The sequence below is a fragment of the Sesamum indicum genome, linkage group LG4 (assembly GCF_026168435.1).
Source record: "Sesamum indicum cultivar Baizhima isolate 11 linkage group LG4, ASM2616843v1, whole genome shotgun sequence".
Taxonomy (NCBI): Eukaryota; Viridiplantae; Streptophyta; class Magnoliopsida; order Lamiales; family Pedaliaceae; genus Sesamum; species Sesamum indicum.
This window is the reverse complement of record NC_142660.1, coordinates 19,988,206-20,011,119: the sequence shown is the minus strand read 5'-3', so window position 1 is coordinate 20,011,119 and position 22,914 is coordinate 19,988,206. Positions and strand designations below refer to the sequence as shown.

The window sequence follows — 22,914 nt, the reverse complement described above, 5'->3', positions numbered from 1 at the left end:
TTAAAATCGCGACTTGGTGCCGTGATTTCAAATCATGACTTGACCATTTTTTTATTTTTTTTATTTTTTTAATTTTATTTAATTAAATTTTCTATTAAATTAATTATATAAAATTATTTTTAACAACATATTAAAGTTAAAAAAATTATTATAGCGATAATTACGGGGCTAAATATTTTTTTATTACTAAAAAATAAATAAATTATATTAATATAATTTATTTAAATATAATAATAATAATATAATGAGTCGTGGTTCGAATTAAAAAATATTTTTTTTAAAAAAAATTGCCAAGTCGAGATTTAAAATCGCGACTTGGTGCCGTGATTTCAAATCATGACTTGACCATTTTTTTATTTTTTTTATTTTTTTTATTTTATTTAATTAAATTTTCTATTAAATTAATTATATAAAATTATTTTTAACAACATATTAAAGTTAAAAAAATTATAATATTAAAATTGTATTAACTTAAAAAATTACAATTAAGTATACAAATATAATAGTGTATAATTTTTTTATACAATTGTAAAAAATACAATGAACTATACAATTATTCTTAACAACCCGGTACAAGCACATTTGATTGTGTAGAAGAATTTCTTTGTTGGGCTTATTGCCTTGCACGCGTTTGCGCCCAATCCATCTCGTTGTGAATACGTGATGTTTGATTCGACCAGGGCGTGAAGAGATGCGAATAGTAGTGTCGTGGACCAATTCAAATCCCGATACATCCCAATAATATTCGGAATGCACAGGTTCAAATGACTTGGAACGTGTATTCTTGTAAGCCATTATATCTTAATAATCTTTCACCATTGATGCAACATTAATCATGTATGCAGCGCATACCTTTTGAGCGTGACTGCAAGAAATACCAAATTGAGTTCACTTGCTGCAAGAACATTCTCAGTTCGCAATTTTGACAACATGGGTATTGAGTCTATATCCACTATGACATATTGTAACAATCGAGGCGGACTGTTGGAACTGATGGTATTTGGTGACGGTATGGTGAAAAAAATTTATTGCCAACGCGTGAACATCTTATATGCAAAATCCGTCCACAGTTGGTTGTTGGCCAACATTACAGTACTTATTGCTAACCTCTCACGAAAATAATGGACAATTCGTTGAAGCATTATTTCAGCAACTGCTGTCAACGGTAGGCGGCGAGCCCCTTTCAATATTCCATTAATGCATTCCGGCATATTTTTCGTCAAAATGCCGCATCGCCATCCACCATCATGAGATGTTGTCCATTTTTTCTTGTTAATCTGGTCTAAATACTCAAACACGGCTAGTTTCTGGCTCTTTATCTCTTCCATAATTCGATTGAATTTTCTGATCAGATATTCAGAGCCAGCTCTCCAAAAAAGATCCTTCAACACAATATTTTTAAATTGACTGTTGAAATTGGAACACACATGCCTCAAACAATACCGGTGCACGCCGTTAGGTGGCACGAAATCCGAACTTTCACGTACAACTTTAATGATACCAGGATGAAGAAATAAGGCAGATATCACATCGTTCCCGTATAATATGTCTGCTCAATTATCTAAGAAACCACTTTTCCCAAGAAATCACTTTCACAAATATACTACAACGCCTTTGCTTCTTTTCTTCAATAATAGTTTGAATTTTTTTTTTGTAGTGTTTATTATATTCAAATTTTTGTACAAATGGATAGACGAGTAGTGTACGACCCTCATGATGGGACTTTATTATCTCAACAAGTCCAACATAGAGCAATGATATTGCCTAATGTGACCTAGATGTCCTACTACAGGCACGGCATGCGGATGGTACTTTCTGGACCCATTTTCAGCAAAATAATCTTTTTCATACGTGTACAACAAATGCTACACCAAATAGGATTTTATGCAGTTTAAAGATGCGGACGCCTTCAATTAAATTACCATCTCATCACTGCATTGGTGGAGAGGTGACGATCCGAAACACACACTTTTTATTTTCGTGTAGGGGAAGCCACAATTACCCTACAAGATATCCAAATAATAAGGGCACTCCCAATAGATGGTGAGTCGGTGACAGGAGTTGATATCGACCGAATAATACAATAATAGCAAGAATATTACTGGACTTATTTAGGCTTTACCCCGAATGCAAATGCATTCAGAGCTCTAGACTGCAAAACACAGGCAATTATATCTCATTTAGCGGCTGTCGATATTGCTCATAACACTCCCCATGAAATCGTCGTTCAGTACGCCCGTGATGTTACATTGCTTCTATTGGGTGGGATGATATGCCCAGATTCATTAGGTAACTGATATTATTACTATGTCTTTCAAAATTAGAAGATATAGAAACGGCCAGGAACTATAGTTGGGGGAGTGTTGTGGTGGGATTTTTATAGCGTGAATTATGCAAAGCCAATACAAAAGGCAAAGTTGCAGTTGGTGGCGCGCTGCAATTGTTGCAGGTAAAATTTACTTATTAATGTATACATAATTTTTTTTGTTATGAATATTAATTATTAACACATATTTATATTATTCGTACAGACTTGGGCATGGTCACAGATTACTCCACTTTGTCCTGAACTTGGTGCGGAAAGACTATTTATGGGCTAAGTCAAAAACGGACAACAATCGCTGGCTCCCAGCAGCACCATATAGTGCTACTTGTTGTCAGCACACGTTTACCCAAACAGTACGAGCTACTGTCCGGGTGATAAGAGACATACTGGATGAGATGCGGGCAGATCAGGTAACTCATTTTTAATATTATACGTATATTTATACCATGAATTAAATGCGTATTAATTTACATCTTTTTATTTATTATAGTTCATTTGACAGCCGTATGACATGGACTCGGATGTCATTATGGCTTACGCTGCTGATTTGAACCCCCAGTTGTGGAGGTTATCATGTCCATTGGTATTCTACGCAATAGTTGAAATGCATCATCCCGTATGGGTCTTTCGCCAATTCGGGATGAGGCAAACTATTCCAGAAGCGACGGATACCCGGGATATGAGCCTCCATTAGATCTTTCGTAAAAATCACACGGGTACAGATTGACACCTACAACACATACAATACATCACTAGATAGTAAAGACGATATGGCGCAATTGTACAGTGGCCATCCATTTTCAATGGAAGAGAAACAAAACGAGGTTATTGGGAATGGTATTACAACATAACAAGAAATATTATATCGTCATCTATTGATAGATGTGTGGAAAGCGGGTACCCACCCCTAATTACACCAACCCTCATAAAAGGAGAGTGTAATTTTCTCAATAATATAAATTGAGTTTGGTCAAGTCATTACTCATCAATATTCATGAACCACTAGTACCCAATTCGAACCTAAGAAAATACTTTAAATTTTTAACCCCATTCCATTGAATTATTATCAAATGAACCTATCTAAGTTCAAGTGCACAAATTTAAAAAAATTTAAGGTGTCATAAAATTATTTATCGTGTAATTATTTAATAATTCAAGTGCACAAGATCTCGAAAATTGAATAATTAGTTATATAGTATCTTAATTATTATACTCGGTATATGTTTCTGCATCTTGATAGATAATAATATTTGATTGAAATGATAAAATTGAAGCTTAAAATTTTATAATATTAAACTCGATAATCATTAAATATATAGAGTTTATATTTTTATATTAGATTATTTTTAAATGATATAATAAAATAAATTATGTGAAATTACAGGTAAAATAAAAAATATATTGATAAACTAATGTAAACAGAAAATGATATAGTAAACTATTGCTTAATTCAAAACGCAACTTCCCATCTTATAATTATTTACTTTGATATCCAAATATAAATAATTAATCAATTTAGCTCATCTAAATAATTTTCTGTTGAAATATGTATCTAATGTACTTTTTTTTTTAAATTTTGCTTTAATTTATATCTTTTTAGCCTTTTAATTACTTTGCCTTAGAAATGACAAACATTATCCAACAATATTAGGAAGAAAAATAAAAAAAAGAATTGGGTCCAATCCGACCCAAAAGATTGAGTCTAAAATAATGGGTCAGGGTTAAGAGACCCATCGGGTCTTGAGTGAGTTGGTAGAATTTGGGGATTAATTAATGCATTGAATCTTTTTTCTGGGCATGAATCTAAGTAGAATAAGACCCTACCCATCGGATCTTGCTTATAGAAAATTTAGATTAATTAAAATCCCTAAGAAAAATGCATAAAAAAAAATGAAAATCCTAAAAATAGAGCAAAGAATTAAAAAAAAAATTACATTTGCACCCTTAAAATTAGCCAAATCACATAAACACTCCAATATCTTTTGTAAAATTATATTTACATCCCCTATAATTTATCAATATAATTTATTGATAACTTAATCTTTTAATCTAACATCAAATAATATCAATATAATTTAAATACCAATGGAAAGAACAAAATAAATAAATTAAGCAGAAACGGTTGACCGTTGCTATGTCGCGTCACCTCTGAATAGCGACTCTTGTTAAAAGTTCTAACATCGTCGGTTTTCTGCGCCCCACCGCACCCAATCTCTTTTTCCGTCCAGACAGACGACTCAGATCCTGAGCAAATAAAAAGTCAAACCATGGTCCGACTCACTCTTTCCACGCGTCAAGAGTCTATTAGTGCACCTTCAGTATTGCAACCAATATTGGTCCTCCACGTGCCATGAAATCCAGCGTGCTTTTCGTGCACCCGCGATCTCCGTCACCGCCATTTTCGCCTTCTTCACTCACACCATCTTCACACTCTTCACTTCCCTCTCACATTTTTCCTCAAACAAACAATTATTTGAAAATTTAATTTTTTCTCAGAAATTCTTTGTTAGTTTCTTGCAATGGGGATGAAGTCTCTGATAATTCTCTCAATTTTTCTGTTCTCAATTTGCTCGAATGTTTATCTATGTTCGTCAAAATCCGAAGAGGATGAAGATCTCAGTTTCCTGGAACAACAAGAGCAGAAAGAGGCCGCATCATGGGATGATGGGCGTCCCCGGGACTACGAGAACTACGACGATCTGGAGGACGATGAGTTGTCGGCGTACGCCGACGAGGACGGTGGATACAGTGCGCAGGAGGTGGATGAGACCCACGTGGTGGTGCTGAAGGAATCCAACTTCAGCGACTTCATAGCAAAGAATAGGTTCATTATGGTGGAGTTCTACGCGCCGTGGTGCGGCCATTGCCAGGCTTTGGCGCCGGAGTACGCGGCGGCGGCGGAGGAGCTGAAGGACGAGGCGGTGGTGCTGGCGAAGGTCGATGCCACAGAGGAGGCGGAGCTCAGCCAGAAGTTCGATGTGCAGGGATTTCCTACTGTTTACTTCTTCGTGGATGGGGTTCACAAACCCTACCCGGGCCAGCGCACTAAGTAAGATTTCTATCTATTTGCTTAACACTTACGAATTATTCGAGTTTGATTTGAAAATTTAGTTCTTTGACCCTTTTCCTGGATAATATATAATTCATTCGTCCATGAATCAGTCCTGCGTCCTTTTGATATAGGAAGCTCAAATTGTCTAATTTTGGTTAGTTTTTTATAGTATTTTTAAGGTTTTCGATGATACAAGGATTAAGGATGTAATGTTCGTTATTCTGTTTAATGCTACTCTACTGCTTGTTTCACTCATTCTTGTCACTGGGGAAGCAGTAAAGTTGATACTAAGGGATATCTGTTGACTTCTGTATTTGTGTTTATGTATCTTGTATGTGTTACATATATATAGAAATTGTGTATTCACACCAATGTAAAGAATATTTGGAAAAAGAATTCATGATATGGAGATAATAGGTGGTAAATTTGTTTTCTTATAGAGCTCGAGAGTCTCTGAGATATTCATACTTCTGTGTGGAATGAAGTATCTGAATCATATCTTTTTTACCAGTTTATGCGATCATATGATTTTCGATGAGATGCTTTAATTGGTTTTCTTTCTCTAATGTAATGATTTATGTTGCAGAGATGCCATCGTTGCTTGGTTGAAGAAAAAGATAGGTCCAGGTTTACACAATATAACAACTATTGAGGAGGCGGAACGCATCTTGGCAGATGAGGACAAACTAGTTTTGGGCTTTTTGGACAGTTTGGTGGTATGACCTATATTGCTGTTTTATGGAATTATTGGCTTCGAGGATGCCTTTTGTTTTAGTTCTTCCTGATAGCGAATGCCATAGTTTCTATAAATTTCTGCAAGTCATAGCTTTGTCCAGGATTATGTCTATTCATTGAGATTCATTGTTAGTTAAGCATGACTTTTGTTGTGCATCTATGTTGTACATGATGTCGGGAAATTGTAAAACAGATTGTGAAACATATGCAAAATCAAGAAAGAGAAAACAAACACAAAAACACAAGAACGCACAAATGTCCATGGGGTCTCCCAAGTTTTTCTAATTAGGATAGAATTTTCATACAATAAACTATTTATATCATTGCACTTGTGAAACATGTAAAATTACAAATTTTGCATTGGTAATAAAGTGTATGTCTGCAATAGTTTAATAATTTGGGGTTATGCACCGCATTCCTACACATTTTCACCCATAAGATTGTTTTGACTGCACAATGCTTTGGGTTTTCTACTGATTTACCTAAACATATAGGGTTCAGAAAGTGAAGAACTTGCTGGTGCTTCAAAGCTTGAAGATGATGTTAGCTTTTACCAGACGACAAATCCAGATGTGGCAAAGCTCTTCCAAATTGATCCCAATGCCAAACGTCCAATCTTGGTCATGCTCAAAAAAGAACCTGAGAAACTTAACCAATTCGGTAGGTTCCTTAGTTCCATATCTTCAGGATTTTAAATTTGTATGCTAAATTACACTCATTAACAATTCTTTACCTATTCAGGTGGTCAGTTCACTAAATCTGCAATAGCTGAATTTGTGTTTGAGAACAAGCTTCCCCTTGTCACCAATTTTACTAGGGAAAGTGCTCCTCTCGTGTTTGAGAATCCAATAAAGAAACAGGTATTACATGCTTACTTACTTTCACCATTGACAGGAGTGATATTGTTCTATATTTTGTTTGATTTGCGGTTATTTTCATTGTGTCAGTTGATACTGTTTGCAACTTCCATTGACTCGGCAAAACTCTATCCCATATTCCTTGAAGCAGCAAAGGCTTTCAAGGGAAAGGTGAGGGGTTATTTATCCTTTTGAATAAGTCATAATAATACATTTGAGATCACTTTGCTAGGTAAACATCTCTATGTAATGAATGTTTACACCCACATAATGGCGAGACGAGTTTTTTGGTCAAAGAGAATTTCTTACACCTATTTGGTTTTTGTTGTTATTTTCTACATTTTGTTTATCGGATTGGTAGCAGGCACTGAATTTTGAGCGCTAAACTGCCCCACACGATCTGTTAATTTAGGACATGTTTGTTTTTGTTTTTATTGTTTCATTACAAATTTGGACCTTTCTCATGAAGAAATTATATTTCCAACTACTAATAAAATACAAAAATCTAATGCCAAGGCATTTTTATTTTTCGATATTTTGCGCATAATCATCTTTTCATGCCTATTAGATCCTAGTTTGTCATTAGGTTTTCCTCTTCCAATCAATTGAGAAATCTGTTGTTCAATCTCGTGTAGCTTATTAGCGTCTATGTGGAATTGGACAATGAAGACGTCGGAAAACCAGTTTCAGAATACTTCGGTGTGAGTGAAGAAGCGGCAACTGTAAGTTTTACTACTTAAGCCCTTAGTACTTCTATCATTAACTCTAATCTCACAGTATCATATGACAGCTACACTATTGCTCACAGGTTCTTGCATATACCGGAAACGACGATGCCAGGAAGTTTCTATTGGATGGTGAATTGACTATTGACAATATCAAGGTTAGTTACTTCTGTTCCTAAAATTATTTTCTTTAGGAAATGAAGTGGAAGTTTGGTCTAAGAGATTATGTTTCAATTTGTAGTCTTTTGGTGAGAAGTTTTTGGGGGACAATCTGAAGCCTTTCTACAAATCAGACCCTATTCCAGAGAGGGTAAATATGTCTCAGCTTTTGTTGAAGTTCAATGTATTACTTTAATGTCTTTTTTCCAACATCTTTTAATATTCTCTGATGTAGAATGATGGAGATGTCAAGATAGTGGTTGGCAACAACTTTGATGAGATCGTATTGGATGAGTCAAAAGATGTTCTTCTCGAGGTACATTTTCCGCTGATGCTGATAATACCGAAAATAGATGATTTTTGTAAAACTATATATCTTTAATTTCGTAATTCTGGTTTATGATTTTGCGTTGGTGATGAAATAGATATATGCTCCTTGGTGTGGGCATTGCCAAGCTTTAGAACCTATATATAACAAACTTGGGAAGCATTTGAGAGGTATCGATTCCCTTGTCATTGCCAAGATGGATGGGACTACAAACGAGCACCCGCGAGCTAAGGTATGAAACTCGGCCCATTCGGTTATGGAGATTGAATTTGTAGATGACGACAATTGAATTTTGCTATTTTGGCAATAAAATGCAATGTGTACCACACTGCATCTTTGCGTTCCAAATGCATTTAGGAAAGGAAATACTTTTAGGCTGTCTTTAGATTAATGGATCTGCAGTTATGAAGTTGACATCCATGATAACAAATATGTTGAACTTACTCGGACAGTTCCGAGTTACTACGGATTTCAAATTACGAGCCCGTTTTGAGCTTTTTCTTAGAATTATTGCGGTGCATGTCAAATATCAGATCAGTTTTTGGATGTTCAAGTTTCATGATATATCTCTTTGGATCTTATTCATTTAATGTATCTTCTGGTCATCAAACCGTTTTATTGTGGCTGAAATTTGTGGTTTTTGCAGTCTGACGGTTTCCCCACAATACTTTTCTTCCCGGCTGGCAACAAGAGCTTCGATCCGGTTAGCAGCGCTACACCTCTTTATACAATCCTTGACCTAAATTCTCCATTAACTCCTAACTACAACATCCAGCCGATATTTTGACACTATTTTCCATGGAATATTCACTTTTGCAGATTACTTTCGACGCCGACCGTACTGTTGTGGCCTTCTACAAGTTCCTGAAGAAACATGCATCCATCCCATTCAAACTCCAAAAGCCAGCTTCACCAGAGAAATCCATGGCTACTGACACTACCGATAGCCATGAGAGCAGCAGCAATAGTGACGTGAAGGATGAACTATAGGCGGATGGAGCATTTTTGGGTCGGTACCAATCTATATACCCTCGACCAGAATGCTGCTCAAAACAGATGAAGAACACTACAAGTAAATGCAAGTACGTCCGATGTTCGAATCTCAGCCAATCAGGTTAAAGAAAATTTTGCTATACTTTTGGATATACGGTGCAAAAACAGGACGAAAGCCAGTTCAGTAGTGTTGTGTGAGCTTTAGTTGGGGATGTATTGTGCAACACTAGTTGTGGAAGCATTGGATTTTGATTGAGATGTCATGAAAGGAACACTCCAGCGCCTGTTAGCTGCTTAGTTTTTCCTAAATTATAATTTGAATTTTGAAATGTGTGACATGAATTAAACTATGAAGTTAATAAAACAGCTAATTCAATATCAGTTATGATGGATATATTGCTACGTAGATGGAGCTGTATGGATGAGTTTATAAATTTTTAAAATTACTAGTAAGATGTTTGCATACTTATGTTTTGGGGAATAAGCCTTCACGAATATTCATAGTTTATAAGTGTCTTTGACAAAAGTGATAGCTCCTTCACTTTTAATGTTTATAAGATACCATTACTAATATTTTATAAGTTTTTCAGTATTTGGTAATTATTATTTTTCGAATAAATGAGCCTATAGGATCTCAAAACAAAAAAAAAAAAAAATTATAGGAGCTAATCAACTCCATTGAGAGAAGTAAAGGGCTCGAGCTTAGAACCTCTCCTAGACTCCAAATATGCAATTTTCATAAGTATGCAATTATCACTTTTCTTAAATAGGCCAAACACTCACCCACTATCCTTTTTTTTTTCTTTTTTTAATAAAAACCACCTAAAGGTGGAAAGTTTTTTGGAGTCCCTAATCCTTTTATACTAAAATGCATAAAATAGTTACAGCGGGAAGAGCTACCTCCCTAAATTTCTAACAAATCAATAAACAAGGAGTACTACTCCCTTACAAATAGAGCTACATTAAACAAGGAGTACTACTCCTTTACAACAAAAGACACAAACAGGTGTACTAGAAAAATTATGGCGAGTCAAAACGGTTTTTGTTATCCCACCACATCGTGGATCGCACAACACCTGTAAATAAATCTGTACAAAAAAACCAAGCAGAGTGTGTTTAATGTTCCAAAAGGATAAATAAATGAACATTAGTATTAACGTGGATATCATGTTTGTATTGCTGACAATCTTTGAACTTGTGAAAGGGGTTCATGAGACCTGCAAAAAATATAACAACAAGCAACCCGATAAAAGAGAACAACAAAAGTGACAAAACCAGAAGGTACCAGACAAACATTAATCACAACATCAGCCATATAAACGAGTAACCTCCAAGGAATCCATATAGGTACCATCACATAAACATAGAAATAGCACAGAAAGGACAACAAGTATCAGCAAAGAACCAATTAGTAATGAAGTACTCCTAATTTCATGAAAAAATATTTTAACTAAAATTAGAAGTACTAGTACTTCTAATTCTAATAGCACAGAAGGAACAAGCGTCAAGTCTAATCAAACCTTTAGGAATACCTGTGATATTATCAGGGGATAGAATGGTGAGATGTTGATCGAAGCATGCTTGGTTAGCAAAATAATCAGCCACTTGGTTACCCTCTGTAAAGATGTGTGGTATCTTGAACTCAGTTTAGGATAGAAGATCTCTAATTTGTTGTAGCAAATTTTGAAGGTGCCATGGCCTTTGTGGGAGAGAGGAAATGAGTTTGAGGGCGATGTTGGCATCTATTTCCATCCAAATTTTCCTAATGTTGCTATTAATGCATAATTTAACACCTCTATATATAGCTTTCACTTTTGCTGCTGTGTTGGAGATGAGGCCAAGATGTTCTCGGAATGCAAGGAAGGCCTGACCAAGATGATTTCTGATGATACCATCTGCTCCTGCAACACCTGAATTTCCTTTTGAGGCCTCATCTGTTTTTAATTTGAACCATCCTCTATCTGGCTTAATCCATATAACAATTGAGATTTTGGATGATATCTTATGAGGGGGAAGAGAAATTTTAAAAAGAGAAGAAGCAGATCTGTCTCCTTTCCAGTGTATAGTTCTCATGAGGTTGGTTTTATCAAGAAGATGAAGATAATTGAGAGTTTGTGAGATAATACGATTAGCTTTGAAATGAGCCCCCTCAAATATGGCAGCAATCCTGCAAGTCCAAGTGTTCCACATGATCAGCGGGGGAAGAATATCTCTGATGTGAAGCTGATTAGAAATATTGCTTCTCCAGGCTTGTAGGATCATGAAAAAATTATCTGTGACTGGAATATTGAATTGAAATTTGGAGGCAAAGAAGCTCCAGACTTCAAGGGACACCTTGTTATGAAGAAAAAGGTGAGGAATAGTCTTTCCTCATCCTTCAAACAACAAACACATCTAGAGGCCAGAGAGATGCCCTTTTGTTTGAGTCTGCTGTCAACTAGTATCCAATTATGGAGGACTTTCCAAATGAAGATAGAAATGGTACCTGACGAGGGGGGACCAGAGATTTTTGAAGATGGGTAATGAAGGTTTGTGATCTCTAGTAATCTCTCGAGCTGATTTTGTAGAAAAGGAACCGTAGGGGGATGGTTTCCAATGCACAAAATCTTGATGCTGCTGGGGATCTGCAAAATAAGCTCCGTGATATGATGAGGAACAACTTCCTTCAATTTACCAATATCCCATGTGTGGTTGGTCCAGAAGTTTTTGACCAGGGCATTTGATGCTTTATTGGGGTGTGTGAGGGAATGAAGGGTGCCTGCAGGGAGCCAACCATCATACCAGAAAAATACATTACCAGCTCCAAGGCTCCAGAAAATGTTCTCCTAAGAGACAGATTTAATGCTACAAATTCTTCTCCAAATGTTAGAGTCCTTCAATTTAGCTTTAGTCGAGGCAGGTGTAGACTTTTTACAATATTTACTGATAGTAAAGCTGGCCCATAGAGAATTGTTTTGTCTCAGCCGCTACCAGAGTTTATGGGTGAAGGCTGTGACAGTATCCCTAATGTTTCTGATACCCAAACCCCCTTCTTCACAAGGATAGCAGATGAAAGCCCATTTAGTCCAATGAATTTTCTTATGGTCAGTAGTGGATCCAACATCCAACATCTTATAAGATAGTTTCACATTTTTTATCCAAACACTTTACGAACTTAAATAACAATCTTATAAACTCATAAAACATTTTACAAGACGTAGGAGTTTATAATATATTTTAAAAACCTCAGCCAAACTCTAACTTTGGTGATTGCAAGTTTTATATATGTTGCATGATTGCTTGAGCCCAGATTGCGAAAAGTTAAAAAAGTGCTTAAAAGCTGTTAGCTTATTAGTAATTTTGAATATCTGATTTTCTCAATTTTAGCTTTTTTGATTCTAAGTGTAAGTTAAAATGTTTCAGAAAGCTAGGATCAAAGCATAACATTACTATCCAATCTTCTTATACCAACCTGTTGGCTTCATAAATACACACACTAAGATAAGCAGATATGGCCCATCAGTTTTGTATATTCTGCTGAGCAATTGGCCGTCAACTGCACACACAGGAAGTGGAAACCTTAACTATAAATGGAATATAAAATCATCCATGCACAAAAATCAAATAATGGCATCAAGAAAGTTTTCACTCTCCACAGTGAAAGGGACATCTCTTATCTACAAATATGAATCATCTGGAAACTACAACAAAGGTAATTGATATACAAATAGATATTGACAGAACAAACCCAGAAGCCTGATGCAACCAATGAGTAACTTAAGACACAGCGCATCAGTTGTTGGGACAAACCCTACATTAGTGGCCATCCAAAGCCTTCCATCAGTTGCTCTCCAGTGTATCAGGAAGCATCGAGGAAAAAATCTACACACTTTCAGTTTGGCCGACCAGATGATGTAGATCAAAGAAAAGGTTACCAACCACAATTCCAAGAGTAATACCCAAATTAACCATTACATTTGGTGTCAGATGAGATGCCATAAGATCATCTAAGCTAGGATAAAGGGATGGAATCATGGAACTGACCATGATTTCACCTGTAGACCACACAACAATATCACCTTACTCTCATAATGCTAATGCTACCTGAGGGAACATCCAACAGAATGAGGGAGGAATCTACAGTCAACCAGATTTACATCACCCGAGGAAATGGCGACTGGTAATTCTAATTAACTCTGCTGTCTGATGAAGTATCTGTATGAATGAGGATTGATCTCCATGCTTTCTATGCGATCAACCAGATGAATACCAAGCACAGAACAGGCAGCTGACAACACCTGATGAAGCATCTGGAAGAACAAGGAAACAGTATATAGCTTTCAATGCCGTCAACCAGCAAGCCAATATTAAGATCTCAATAACCGGTCAAATGGATACGGAGTCCGGTTTGATCAACCGAACTGATCATCTAGTAAAGAACATGAATCTGAATGACTATCACTACACCAAACTTCCAGGAGCGCAGAAACATGACAACTCATTGAGCAGAAAAAATCTAAAACTGAGTCAAGCAATCAAAGTCATCTCCAACACCTCCTGAGGAAGAAGATAAGATCGATTTACAAAGGTCAACCATTTTGAGAAAATCCCATGGAACACATTGTTCACCTTCACATGCTGGCACCTTTGGCTTCAAAGGAATAACCACATTTATAAAAGAAAAAAGATGAGCGAAAATTGGACCCTACCACAATCATTGCCAAAGCTGCCGAATACCATTTCCTATCACCATCTACCTCAGCAGTTCGCCAATGACGCATCAAAATGGTCAAATGGAAACCGCTATACATTGGATGGATGGATAAAGCTGGACACGGATGGCTCCTCAAAGGGTAATTCAGGACCGGGCGGAACAGGAGGCTGGATGGAATGAAGGGGACGACGGATTGCAGGAGAGGTTTGCGAAAAATTTTGGGAAAACGATCAGTATCTACCCAACTGGAGAGGTTTAATTGAAAAGATTTCACATTTAAGGTTACCTGGTTTTTCAATCTAAACGCTAGCAAATAATAAACATGCATTCATCAAAGGGACACTATCACTTGTTATATATGTATTCTTCGGCATGAGAAAGTAAAGTTGAGAAGACTAAAATGTGACCTGGTTGACGTCAACTGCAAGGGCTGTGAGAATGAATAAATGCCTAAATCATTGCAAAGCAAGTGCTGGTCGAGGTCTTACAACATTTAGCACCCCTCTAGCAGTTGCCTGCGAACAGAAATTAACAAAATTAAAACAATGCTGTCAAGATGGACAATTTTATAGCAAGACATCCCACATAATGCACAAATATTACCTCAAAGAAGGAATTAAAGTTGAGTTGCAGAAGGAAGCGCCTAAGAAATGGAGCTCGCTGACTCCCAGCAATCCTGCTACTGCGGAGTATAGTGTATAATGAATTTGACTTCTTATTAAATTCCTGCATTGATAAAAAAGAAGCTGACCATTACAAGAAAGAAAACATACTTTATCTGCCTTAGGCTTGCAATACATGTCAGCTAATAGACTTGCAAGTAAAATGTTGCCTGTAGTACCTCAGCTATGTGCTCCAGTTCAGCAGTACTTTCTTTGATTTCTTGGCTCTCAATCTTCCAGCAAAATTGCAAACAAAGTTTCATTATGCCATCCAGAATGCGAGAAACAGAACCAATATCCAAGAAAGACTGTGAAATTAATGCAGATAAATACCTGCAGGGATACAATAGATCAAAGAAAATCTTGTGTACTCTATAAGTTGTCAAACCAAATAAAAACAAACCCAGTAGTCCATAGACATAATAACCATCCACTTTTAAGCTCAGGTAGATATGAACAGATTAAGCAGATCAGTTTATTGGTTTAACATCTTTACAAGTTACAACTTGAAACCAAACTTCAACACCCATTACATTCAGAACTGAATCGAAATTTAACTATCTGAAAAAACAAGAATTCGTCACAAGAATTACATGATTAGTTATCGCAAAGCAAAGCAAGATAGAGACTGAAAGTATCCACATTACTTACTCTTGGTGGAAGCCCACCAGTTCTGTAAAATCATGAGAATTTTGAATATGAGCTTGCAAAACATTCCACTGAGATTCTATTACATCCACCTAGAAAATAAAAAAAGCAGCTGCTCAGTACATCAATCTATGAAAAGAAGGTTTTGATAAATAAGAAATGTACATATCGCCATAACGGCACATGATTACTTCTATATAATCAAAATTAGGAAAACTTAATTCATGTTGTATTGACCATGAAGAACCCAAATATTTTAGATGTGTAACATCTGAGATACCTGTAACAGAAAGGTGCACAGGTGGTTTTGAAGAAAATTTGAGATAAAAAAGTCTAACCACTGGAGTTCAGTTTGCCTATTTTAGTTTATCACTTCTTATTGATCAGGTTTCGTAAAATGGTTTTCCCATAGTTTCTCTCATTTCAGAAAATATCAACTGACCACAAACTCATTAATTACAATCAGGTTACTTAAGTGCATAATTCACCTGAATATAGAATTGAAGATTTCTGATCAGGAAGGCCATGTGTTCTCTAACCCGCCACAATGGCCTAAAACGCTGCCGTCTTTGTTGAGATATTGAACTGTTCATACCATCATTGCGACGTTTGGCAAAATCAGAATGATCTTGATGCATCGCAGAAGCCCATGACTTCTCCAGTTCCATCTGAGTCCGCTTTAGCCGAAGCAAGTACTGAAAGATCTTAAGATACCTGTTCCAACCATATGGTTCACAAACAAAAAGATCCTACTCAGCCATTAATAATGCTACTGTACAAAGACTACTAGGCAAATGGCTCAGTCACTAACATTTATTTACAATGGAAGTTTGAAATGAGTTTTCCCCTTTTCCCCCAAAAAAAATTTCACTTCTTAATCCCAAAAGAATGAATTTGATGGAACTGATATACAGCTTACTTAGAGAGCACTTCCTGCGTAAAGAACAAATGTAAGGGCCAGTCAACAGAATATTCAAGGGCAATGCTATCCCAGCCATCAATTGACATCTCTGCAAAAGTATCTGATTGAACACCAGAGTCTCCATCAGAATGGGCTTTTGCTTTTGGCAACTCGACACGGGAGGATTTGACTGTGATTCCTGGCATCCTAAAAATGGTAAAAGAAATTAAGAAGAAACATTTCTCTACTGCTTATATTTCTGTTTAAGCATTACAGAAACAAAATTAGATATACCGCAAAGACACTCTGGAAAAGTATTTGTCTTCATCACCAATAGTCTTTATTGCAGCCTGCACCAAATATAATCTTTTTCTTTAGTACATATACAGAAGATATGCAGCTTATGGTGGCAGAAACAGAAAGAAAGCTTAGGTAGACCCTCAGCAATTTATCCTACACTCTGACTATCGCAACACTGAAAGAAAATTCTTTGGATAGACAATGAAAGAACTACAAAATGATGATAATAAAATCTATTTTCCAATTTGCTTTTATGATCATCGAAACAACCTTGAGTTGCAGAGAAGGGAGAGTGCACTCAAGTGATGTGCAGATATGATAAAAAAGAGTGCTGTCTTGTACAGTACAACTGATCCAAGGATATCAATAAATAGCAAGTGTCATGTTAGTTGTGATGTTTTGCTCGACTAAAACTTACCAGTTGAAAAGGAATCATAAGATCAGCTTCTGCAGTTGATTGACGAGGTGGTAAACGCATCAGCTGGCGACTCTCCTCAAGAAAACTCTATCATGTAATAACATCGTCTTCAATATAGTAAGAACGATTAACTAAAAGTGAAGAAAATTCAGACATATGATCACCAAAAAAAAAAAAAAAGAAAAAAGAAAAAGAAAAGCTCTTCAAAAGGGTTTTGTAAACTAAAACAAAGTTTCATTTGATTTCCTCAATAAAACTGTTGCTGCTGAACATCTAATGCATGCTCAAATTTTTATAGTTATTTCAACTTTCCATTCACAAAAGGCTCAGTTGAAGTGAAGATGTACAAGGAGAATGGAGACATAGACAAATGCCAAGCACAGTTGATTTCTTTACACACTATATAGTTTTCATACACATCGCTTATCTGAAAACAGTATTAAACAAAGGATTCCGTAGACATTGCGTATCAGAAACAGTATTAAAATGAATTCCTACTGAGGGACTTCAGAACTTTAAGATAAGTAAGAAAGCAAAACCATCAAGCTGCAAATTTGCAACAAACTTAAATCATCATCATTTATCCTACCTGGAAAAAATCACCTTTTGCTAAAAGGAAATAATCTTTAAGAGCTTTCAAGTGGCCGTTCAAGTCAGCACGAACAACAACGAGCTGCAAATATCACCAAAATCATCAAATTACTCTATCCTTCAAATAAAGGGACACGAAAGTTCACAAATCAGCACCTGCCAAAGATGATTTGCTGCAATTGCTTTGATAGAGTCGACCGCGGTTTCAAATGATCTCTTATGGAACTCAGATGACTCCTGCACACGATAAACCAAATATCAAATCTTTGAAGAAATAAAGGAAAAAGATGGACACTAAAATAAAACAGACAATAACTTCCACGCTGGGGAGAAAGGAGATAATCAAGAGTGAGTAAGTAGATAACTATGAAGTGCTAATGACATTTTGACAATTTCGACTAAGACAAGCATTGGACCCATACACTATTTGAAAGTTTCAAAAGTATTAGAACCTTCAAGTCTTGAAGCATAGCCTCAATTTTATCAGCCTCAGATTGTGGAAGCAACTCTTCCCCCGTCAACAAGGTTTCAACAGAAGTGTCCTTCTGCAGAGAGAGCCTTCCTGAAAATCCTTGAGCCTTCTGTGATCCTTTTTGTATCTGCTGATAAGGTGGTGCACCCTGGAATTGGATACCATGACTTGGTTTTCGAAGAACTCTGATGGCTTTACCGGCAAATAGAATAGATTCAGCTATGTGCATTGGGATGTAATCAGGAAGCATATCCTGCAAAGAATTTCAGAAACAAAAGAGTCAATTCTTCTGTTTCCTTATGTTCCTTATTTCTTTTGTGTGTGGGGTGGGGCAGGATCCAAACTAAACATGCATATCAAAAGTGCTACAGAGTGCAGACTATCAACTAACAGAAATATCAAATGATCCTGATCTGACTGAGATGTTAATTAATGTAATCACCAATGAGAATATTATGCTCAGAACTGTTTCAGGGGAAAAACATAAGTAATATAAACTTTCATAGTATGTCTACCGAGAAACTATGCAATCAAAATATGCAATGAACAGGAAAAGCAAAACTAACAGCAGAAAACAAAGATATATACCAGGGAAATATGAAAGCCGAGATGCCAATCAGTTAGAGCTACATCATTGGTGGACATGTTAGCCAACTTCTCGAGCACATTTGCAGGTGAATCATGTTCAGAATCCCTATCCTCTTCCTCTTGCCTGGAAAAGAAAAGGTTATCCATATCTAGATTTATAAAGCTATTTATCTCAAGCAAATTGAAACTGCACAACAGAGCACCCAAGACAAACCATACCTTCTAACAAAAAATTCTCCATACTGGTCATGAAGGATACCATAAACCATCCATGACGCAAGTTGATTGTACATGACCTGGTGCCCATGCCATAAAAGCCTGACATGGAGACATTATTCTAGCTTTCATTTCAGGTAGATTGAAAATTGTCAACTCTGGTATGGGATGTTAATGTGGATTCATCTTTGAATAGCATTTATGATAGCACTACAAAGAATTATAAACTCTCAAGGAGCTTGTTTTCCAGGAGTCAGGGATCGATGTTAATAAACAAAAGAGAAAAGTTTGGCAATTAGCATAGCACCATGAAATCAACCTTCTGTTAGCATGTCCAGCTTTAAATAAACTTATCTCTTCACCCCATCAAATGTACTAACAAGGGCCAGTGAACAGTTTGTTCACTGCAAGATTACAGAAAATGTATCAACAGCAAAATCCTTAAATCACATCAAAGATCCCAAGCTAAATAAACATGTGAAATGGTGGAATGTCACTGACTGCTTACTCCCCACACCCCTCCCTGCGAAGTCAAATCTGGGACGTAATGAGAGCAGTAAACTACCGCCCTCTAGCCAACAAACCCTCATTTCTTCTTCATTTTAACAATTTATTCATAAAAGTGCATTTTTCACAATAAGTCTGTGTAAGGATATATATCTAATGTGTGTTGAGGACCTATACCAAAAAGACTATTGTCTGAAGTTGGACTACTACAGAACACAGGTTATTCGAATAAAAGAAGCACATGTTTTCTAACTTAAACTGCTCAACATACCTATGATCTAACTTCCTCTTTCTATGAATTTCATTTGGAAGATTTTTATTTGGTTTAATAAATACTATGCTGGATGGATATTAAAAGAAGTTCCTGAGCTGCAGTATCAGATATGCAATTTAGAATAACTGAAGTTAAATGTTAAACATAAATAAATTAATTAGCAAAGAAAAATGTTAAACATAAATAAATAGAAATGGATAAATAATGCACACCGCTGAATGCATGTCTGCAATTCAGGAACCCCACAATGGCATCGCTTGTGTAAAAGGTTGAGAAGTCTCCCTCCACAAATATTATCATGCTCAATCTCCAAAATGAGCTCGTAAAGAGGCGGCAACAAAACAAAAAACTAGGACATATATCCGCAAGTTAGTTGAAGGTTTAGACAAGAAAGAAATATCAGAAAAGAGAAGAAAAACTTTGCTTACAATGGGATACTCAAACTCACAATTTGGCAAGATAAAACTACTCAATGAACATGGAATCAACACTTGTATTTAGACAAATACAATATACAGAACATGCATCTTACAGATTAATCCAGCTTGTTTTAGGGCGAAGGTACAGGAAACAAAACGAAAACAGAAGAATGTTACAGAACCTGGATGAAAATTTTCTACAGTGATGAGCTATTGTTGCAAGATCAAACTAATATTATCTATCAAAATTCAAAAGGAAGAGGAAGCTAGTCAAATTAATTGTTCCAACCATGTCTGAAGAGAATTTCGAACATTTTTAACTTTCCTCTGGCATTTTTAACAAACAACAAAAAATATAGATAATGATTAAAATAGCAAAGTGAAAAATAAAAAGATCATGGCATTATCCTTTCATGATGAAAGGAAAACATAGAGAAAAGAAGTCACACACAAACAAGAGTAAAACCATCACATTTCACAGGTAAAAGATGTTAGACAAACTAGTTCCTACCTTATTAAGTCCTTGTGTCACAGTTGCCAAAATGGGCAGCGAATCAGACAACAATTTCTGCTCAATATGCAAAACAGAAGATCTGTAAAGAGACAAAACCTCAACAATTCCATTCGCTAGTGCCCTCCTATAAACGCTAGGTTTCACCTTCTTCCCTTTCAGTGTATCTGTCACCCTTGACAAGGGAAACTCATTTGAAGATCTAATCCAACTTAAGTTTCGAGATTTAGCAGCGAAACGCTCAAGCTCCCTGTAGTAAAACCCTAGAGTAATTACTCTCTCGATAACTACCCTGCCAATCAGAACGAATGTTGCATCAACAACCCTAACGCAAAACCATTTCATTGAAAAAATAATACAATATGGAGAATTTAACTAAACGGCAAAGAAATTATGAAAATAATAGATCCAGTTGAAAACTTTAGCATATCTACACTCTCCATGACTCCCAGAACAATCAAAACCCTGTCTATGTCAATAATACAAAAGCTAGCCACTTCTAACTGGAAAAATGAAGAATCCAACTAATTAGCAGGGATAATATGACATTAAACAGGGGAACAATCACTTTGGTAACAAAGACGAGTCTCAAAAACCTTCCACCAATTAGAACCCAAAAGTAGGCCTAGTATTTTCGGCAATTGCAATGGCTTCTCTATTTCTTCATGTTCAGAATACAAGATTGTTTAGATCCAAGAGGTCCCAATATCATCTTGAAATTTAAGACTTGCAGCATAACAGATATATTTGTTTCAGGAAATGAAATATGATATAACATGTTATTCCGCCGAATATAAAGGAAAAAGCTCATCAAGACAGAAAACCCAATCATTTTCACTGATTTTAAGAAAAAGAAAGAATAGTGAAATCATGAAAGATGAAGAAGAATAGCAGAGCAACACAATCAATAGGACAACTGAACCACGCTTACCCTCTTGTTATTGGTTGTGCCAACAAGAGCCCAATGCCATATTGCCAGTTTCTCACAATAGAAATTAAGGATTCAACTAAATCGACAGGGCAATTATGAAAAACCAAGCAAGAGAACAGTAAATTAAGTCATAAAACACTAAAACAATGTCCCTCTCAGTCATTTCCCTGCCAACCAAAACCCAATGAGCATCTATACACAAAAAACCTTGCCATTTCCCACCATGAGAAACGAAAATCAAACTAATGACCCTAACAACTGCTTAAACAAGATTGAACAACAATAAAGTCGACAACAGAACCCCCGAGAAATTACCCTCAAAATCAGAAATGCAGCATCAACGACACAAAGCCCTAGCCATTCTTCACAAGCAAAAATAAAACCACACCCAACAATTATCAAAACAAACAATGGGAACACCTATCGCTGGGTTGAAGGAAGGAAATATCGGGAGCGAGCTTGAACGTCGGCTCATCGGCAAGCGGAGCGCCGGGGGATAAGTTAACCCGCAGGGTTTCTTGGTGCTCTCTCTCGTCAATTATGAGATCTCCGGTGTAACCCAGGAGTGCCAACAGCAACTCGTGCAGCATTATTACGCAAAATCCACTGCCAGCAATCCGTAACTCTGACAAAATTCTGCGGCGCCGTCGCCGGCGGAATAATCCGGCCAATCAGTAGACAGTAAAAAGTGTTGAGAGTGAGGTCGGCGGGAGCCCCAGCAGCTGCCGTCTAATTCAAAATTTTCTTTTTATTCCTGAAAATGTGACTGCACACTGCACCTTTTCTAGTGCTGAAGGTGTGAAATCGTTCACCCCAATCACGATTCTTTCTTTATGATGTAACGCTTTATGTGAGATTTTTTAACGTGTTAAAATATTTAGACATAAACAAGGCACAAGCTCAAGTCAATGAGGAGGATAAAATATTTAATTTTTATTTGAAAAAGTATGTATATATCTATATAGATATATTCATATTTATTAATTATTTATGTTATTTCACTTATTAAAAAAAACAAATATAACTATGGATTTTAGTACTTTAATTTTTTTTAATTATTTCCTAATTATTGAAACTTTATGACATGGCTTGCTACTTGATCAGTATCCTGTGCGAGGTATTGTTTGCTCTAGTTTTGTATGAGCTTCACTCATGATTTTTGTTGTAAAAATATTGTAATTTGTATTTATAATTATATCTCAAAATAACTTTATATATATTATTATATAAATTATCACAATTACATATAGTACGAAAATGAACGTAATAAATTTAGAAATTAGAAAACTGCACCAATGGAGACTCACGACACTCTGACCTAAAATCATGATTGTCTCCCTACTTGCAGGTTTTTAACTATTAATCATGACTCAAGGATAAAAAACTCCATTAGCTCTCAACAGTGTCTCATCTCATGTGCATGACCACGAGAAGACTAGGAACCAGTCCACAGTCACGTTTCAAAAACTCTACAAATACTTGTGGGAGTATAAAATATTTCTCAACTCATAAGCTATACAAAATCTATATCTTTCTCGACGTGTCAAATGAAGAAAGCCAATGACCCTTTAAATAGTTGTCAAAGTTTGACCGTTATAAAATGTTAAG

General features: G+C 36.1%; 2 protein-coding genes across 5 annotated transcripts; one reads left to right on the top strand and one right to left on the bottom strand.

The window, feature by feature from the left end:
• Positions 1-4,689: 4,689 nt before the first annotated feature.
• Positions 4,690-9,556, top strand: PDIL1-3 (PDI-like 1-3). Its single transcript, XM_011078706.3, has 12 exons — positions 4,690-5,375; positions 5,965-6,094; positions 6,608-6,773; positions 6,855-6,973; positions 7,061-7,141; positions 7,606-7,692; positions 7,779-7,853; positions 7,937-8,005; positions 8,090-8,170; positions 8,280-8,414; positions 8,829-8,885; positions 9,002-9,556. Exons 1-12 carry the CDS (start codon positions 4,846-4,848, stop codon positions 9,170-9,172), a joined length of 1,701 nt encoding a protein of 566 aa, XP_011077008.1. The 5' UTR covers positions 4,690-4,845; the 3' UTR covers positions 9,173-9,556.
• A 3,208-nt stretch (positions 9,557-12,764) lies between these two features.
• GCP4 (GAMMA-TUBULIN COMPLEX PROTEIN 4) lies at positions 12,765-22,085 on the bottom strand. Of its 4 annotated transcripts, none has more exons than XR_847745.3 (18): positions 21,727-22,084; positions 20,376-20,667; positions 19,658-19,794; positions 18,668-18,766; positions 18,449-18,572; positions 17,841-18,113; positions 17,545-17,625; positions 17,387-17,470; positions 16,798-16,884; positions 16,374-16,429; positions 16,098-16,286; positions 15,667-15,892; positions 15,182-15,270; positions 14,710-14,863; positions 14,472-14,594; positions 14,276-14,383; positions 13,864-14,035; positions 12,765-13,464 (listed from the first exon to the last, which is right to left on the bottom strand). XR_847745.3 is itself a non-coding variant. In XM_011078702.3 (17 exons), exons 1-16 carry the CDS (start codon positions 21,894-21,896, stop codon positions 14,324-14,326), a joined length of 2,244 nt encoding a protein of 747 aa, XP_011077004.1. In that variant the 5' UTR covers positions 21,897-22,084; the 3' UTR covers positions 12,765-13,464; positions 14,276-14,323. The 4 variants fall into 4 exon arrangements, 1 of the variants encoding a protein (XP_011077004.1); XR_016065229.1 differs by lacking the exon at positions 12,765-13,464 and adding an exon at positions 13,471-13,711; XM_011078702.3 differs by lacking the exon at positions 13,864-14,035.
• Between the last annotated feature and the right edge of the window lie 829 nt (positions 22,086-22,914).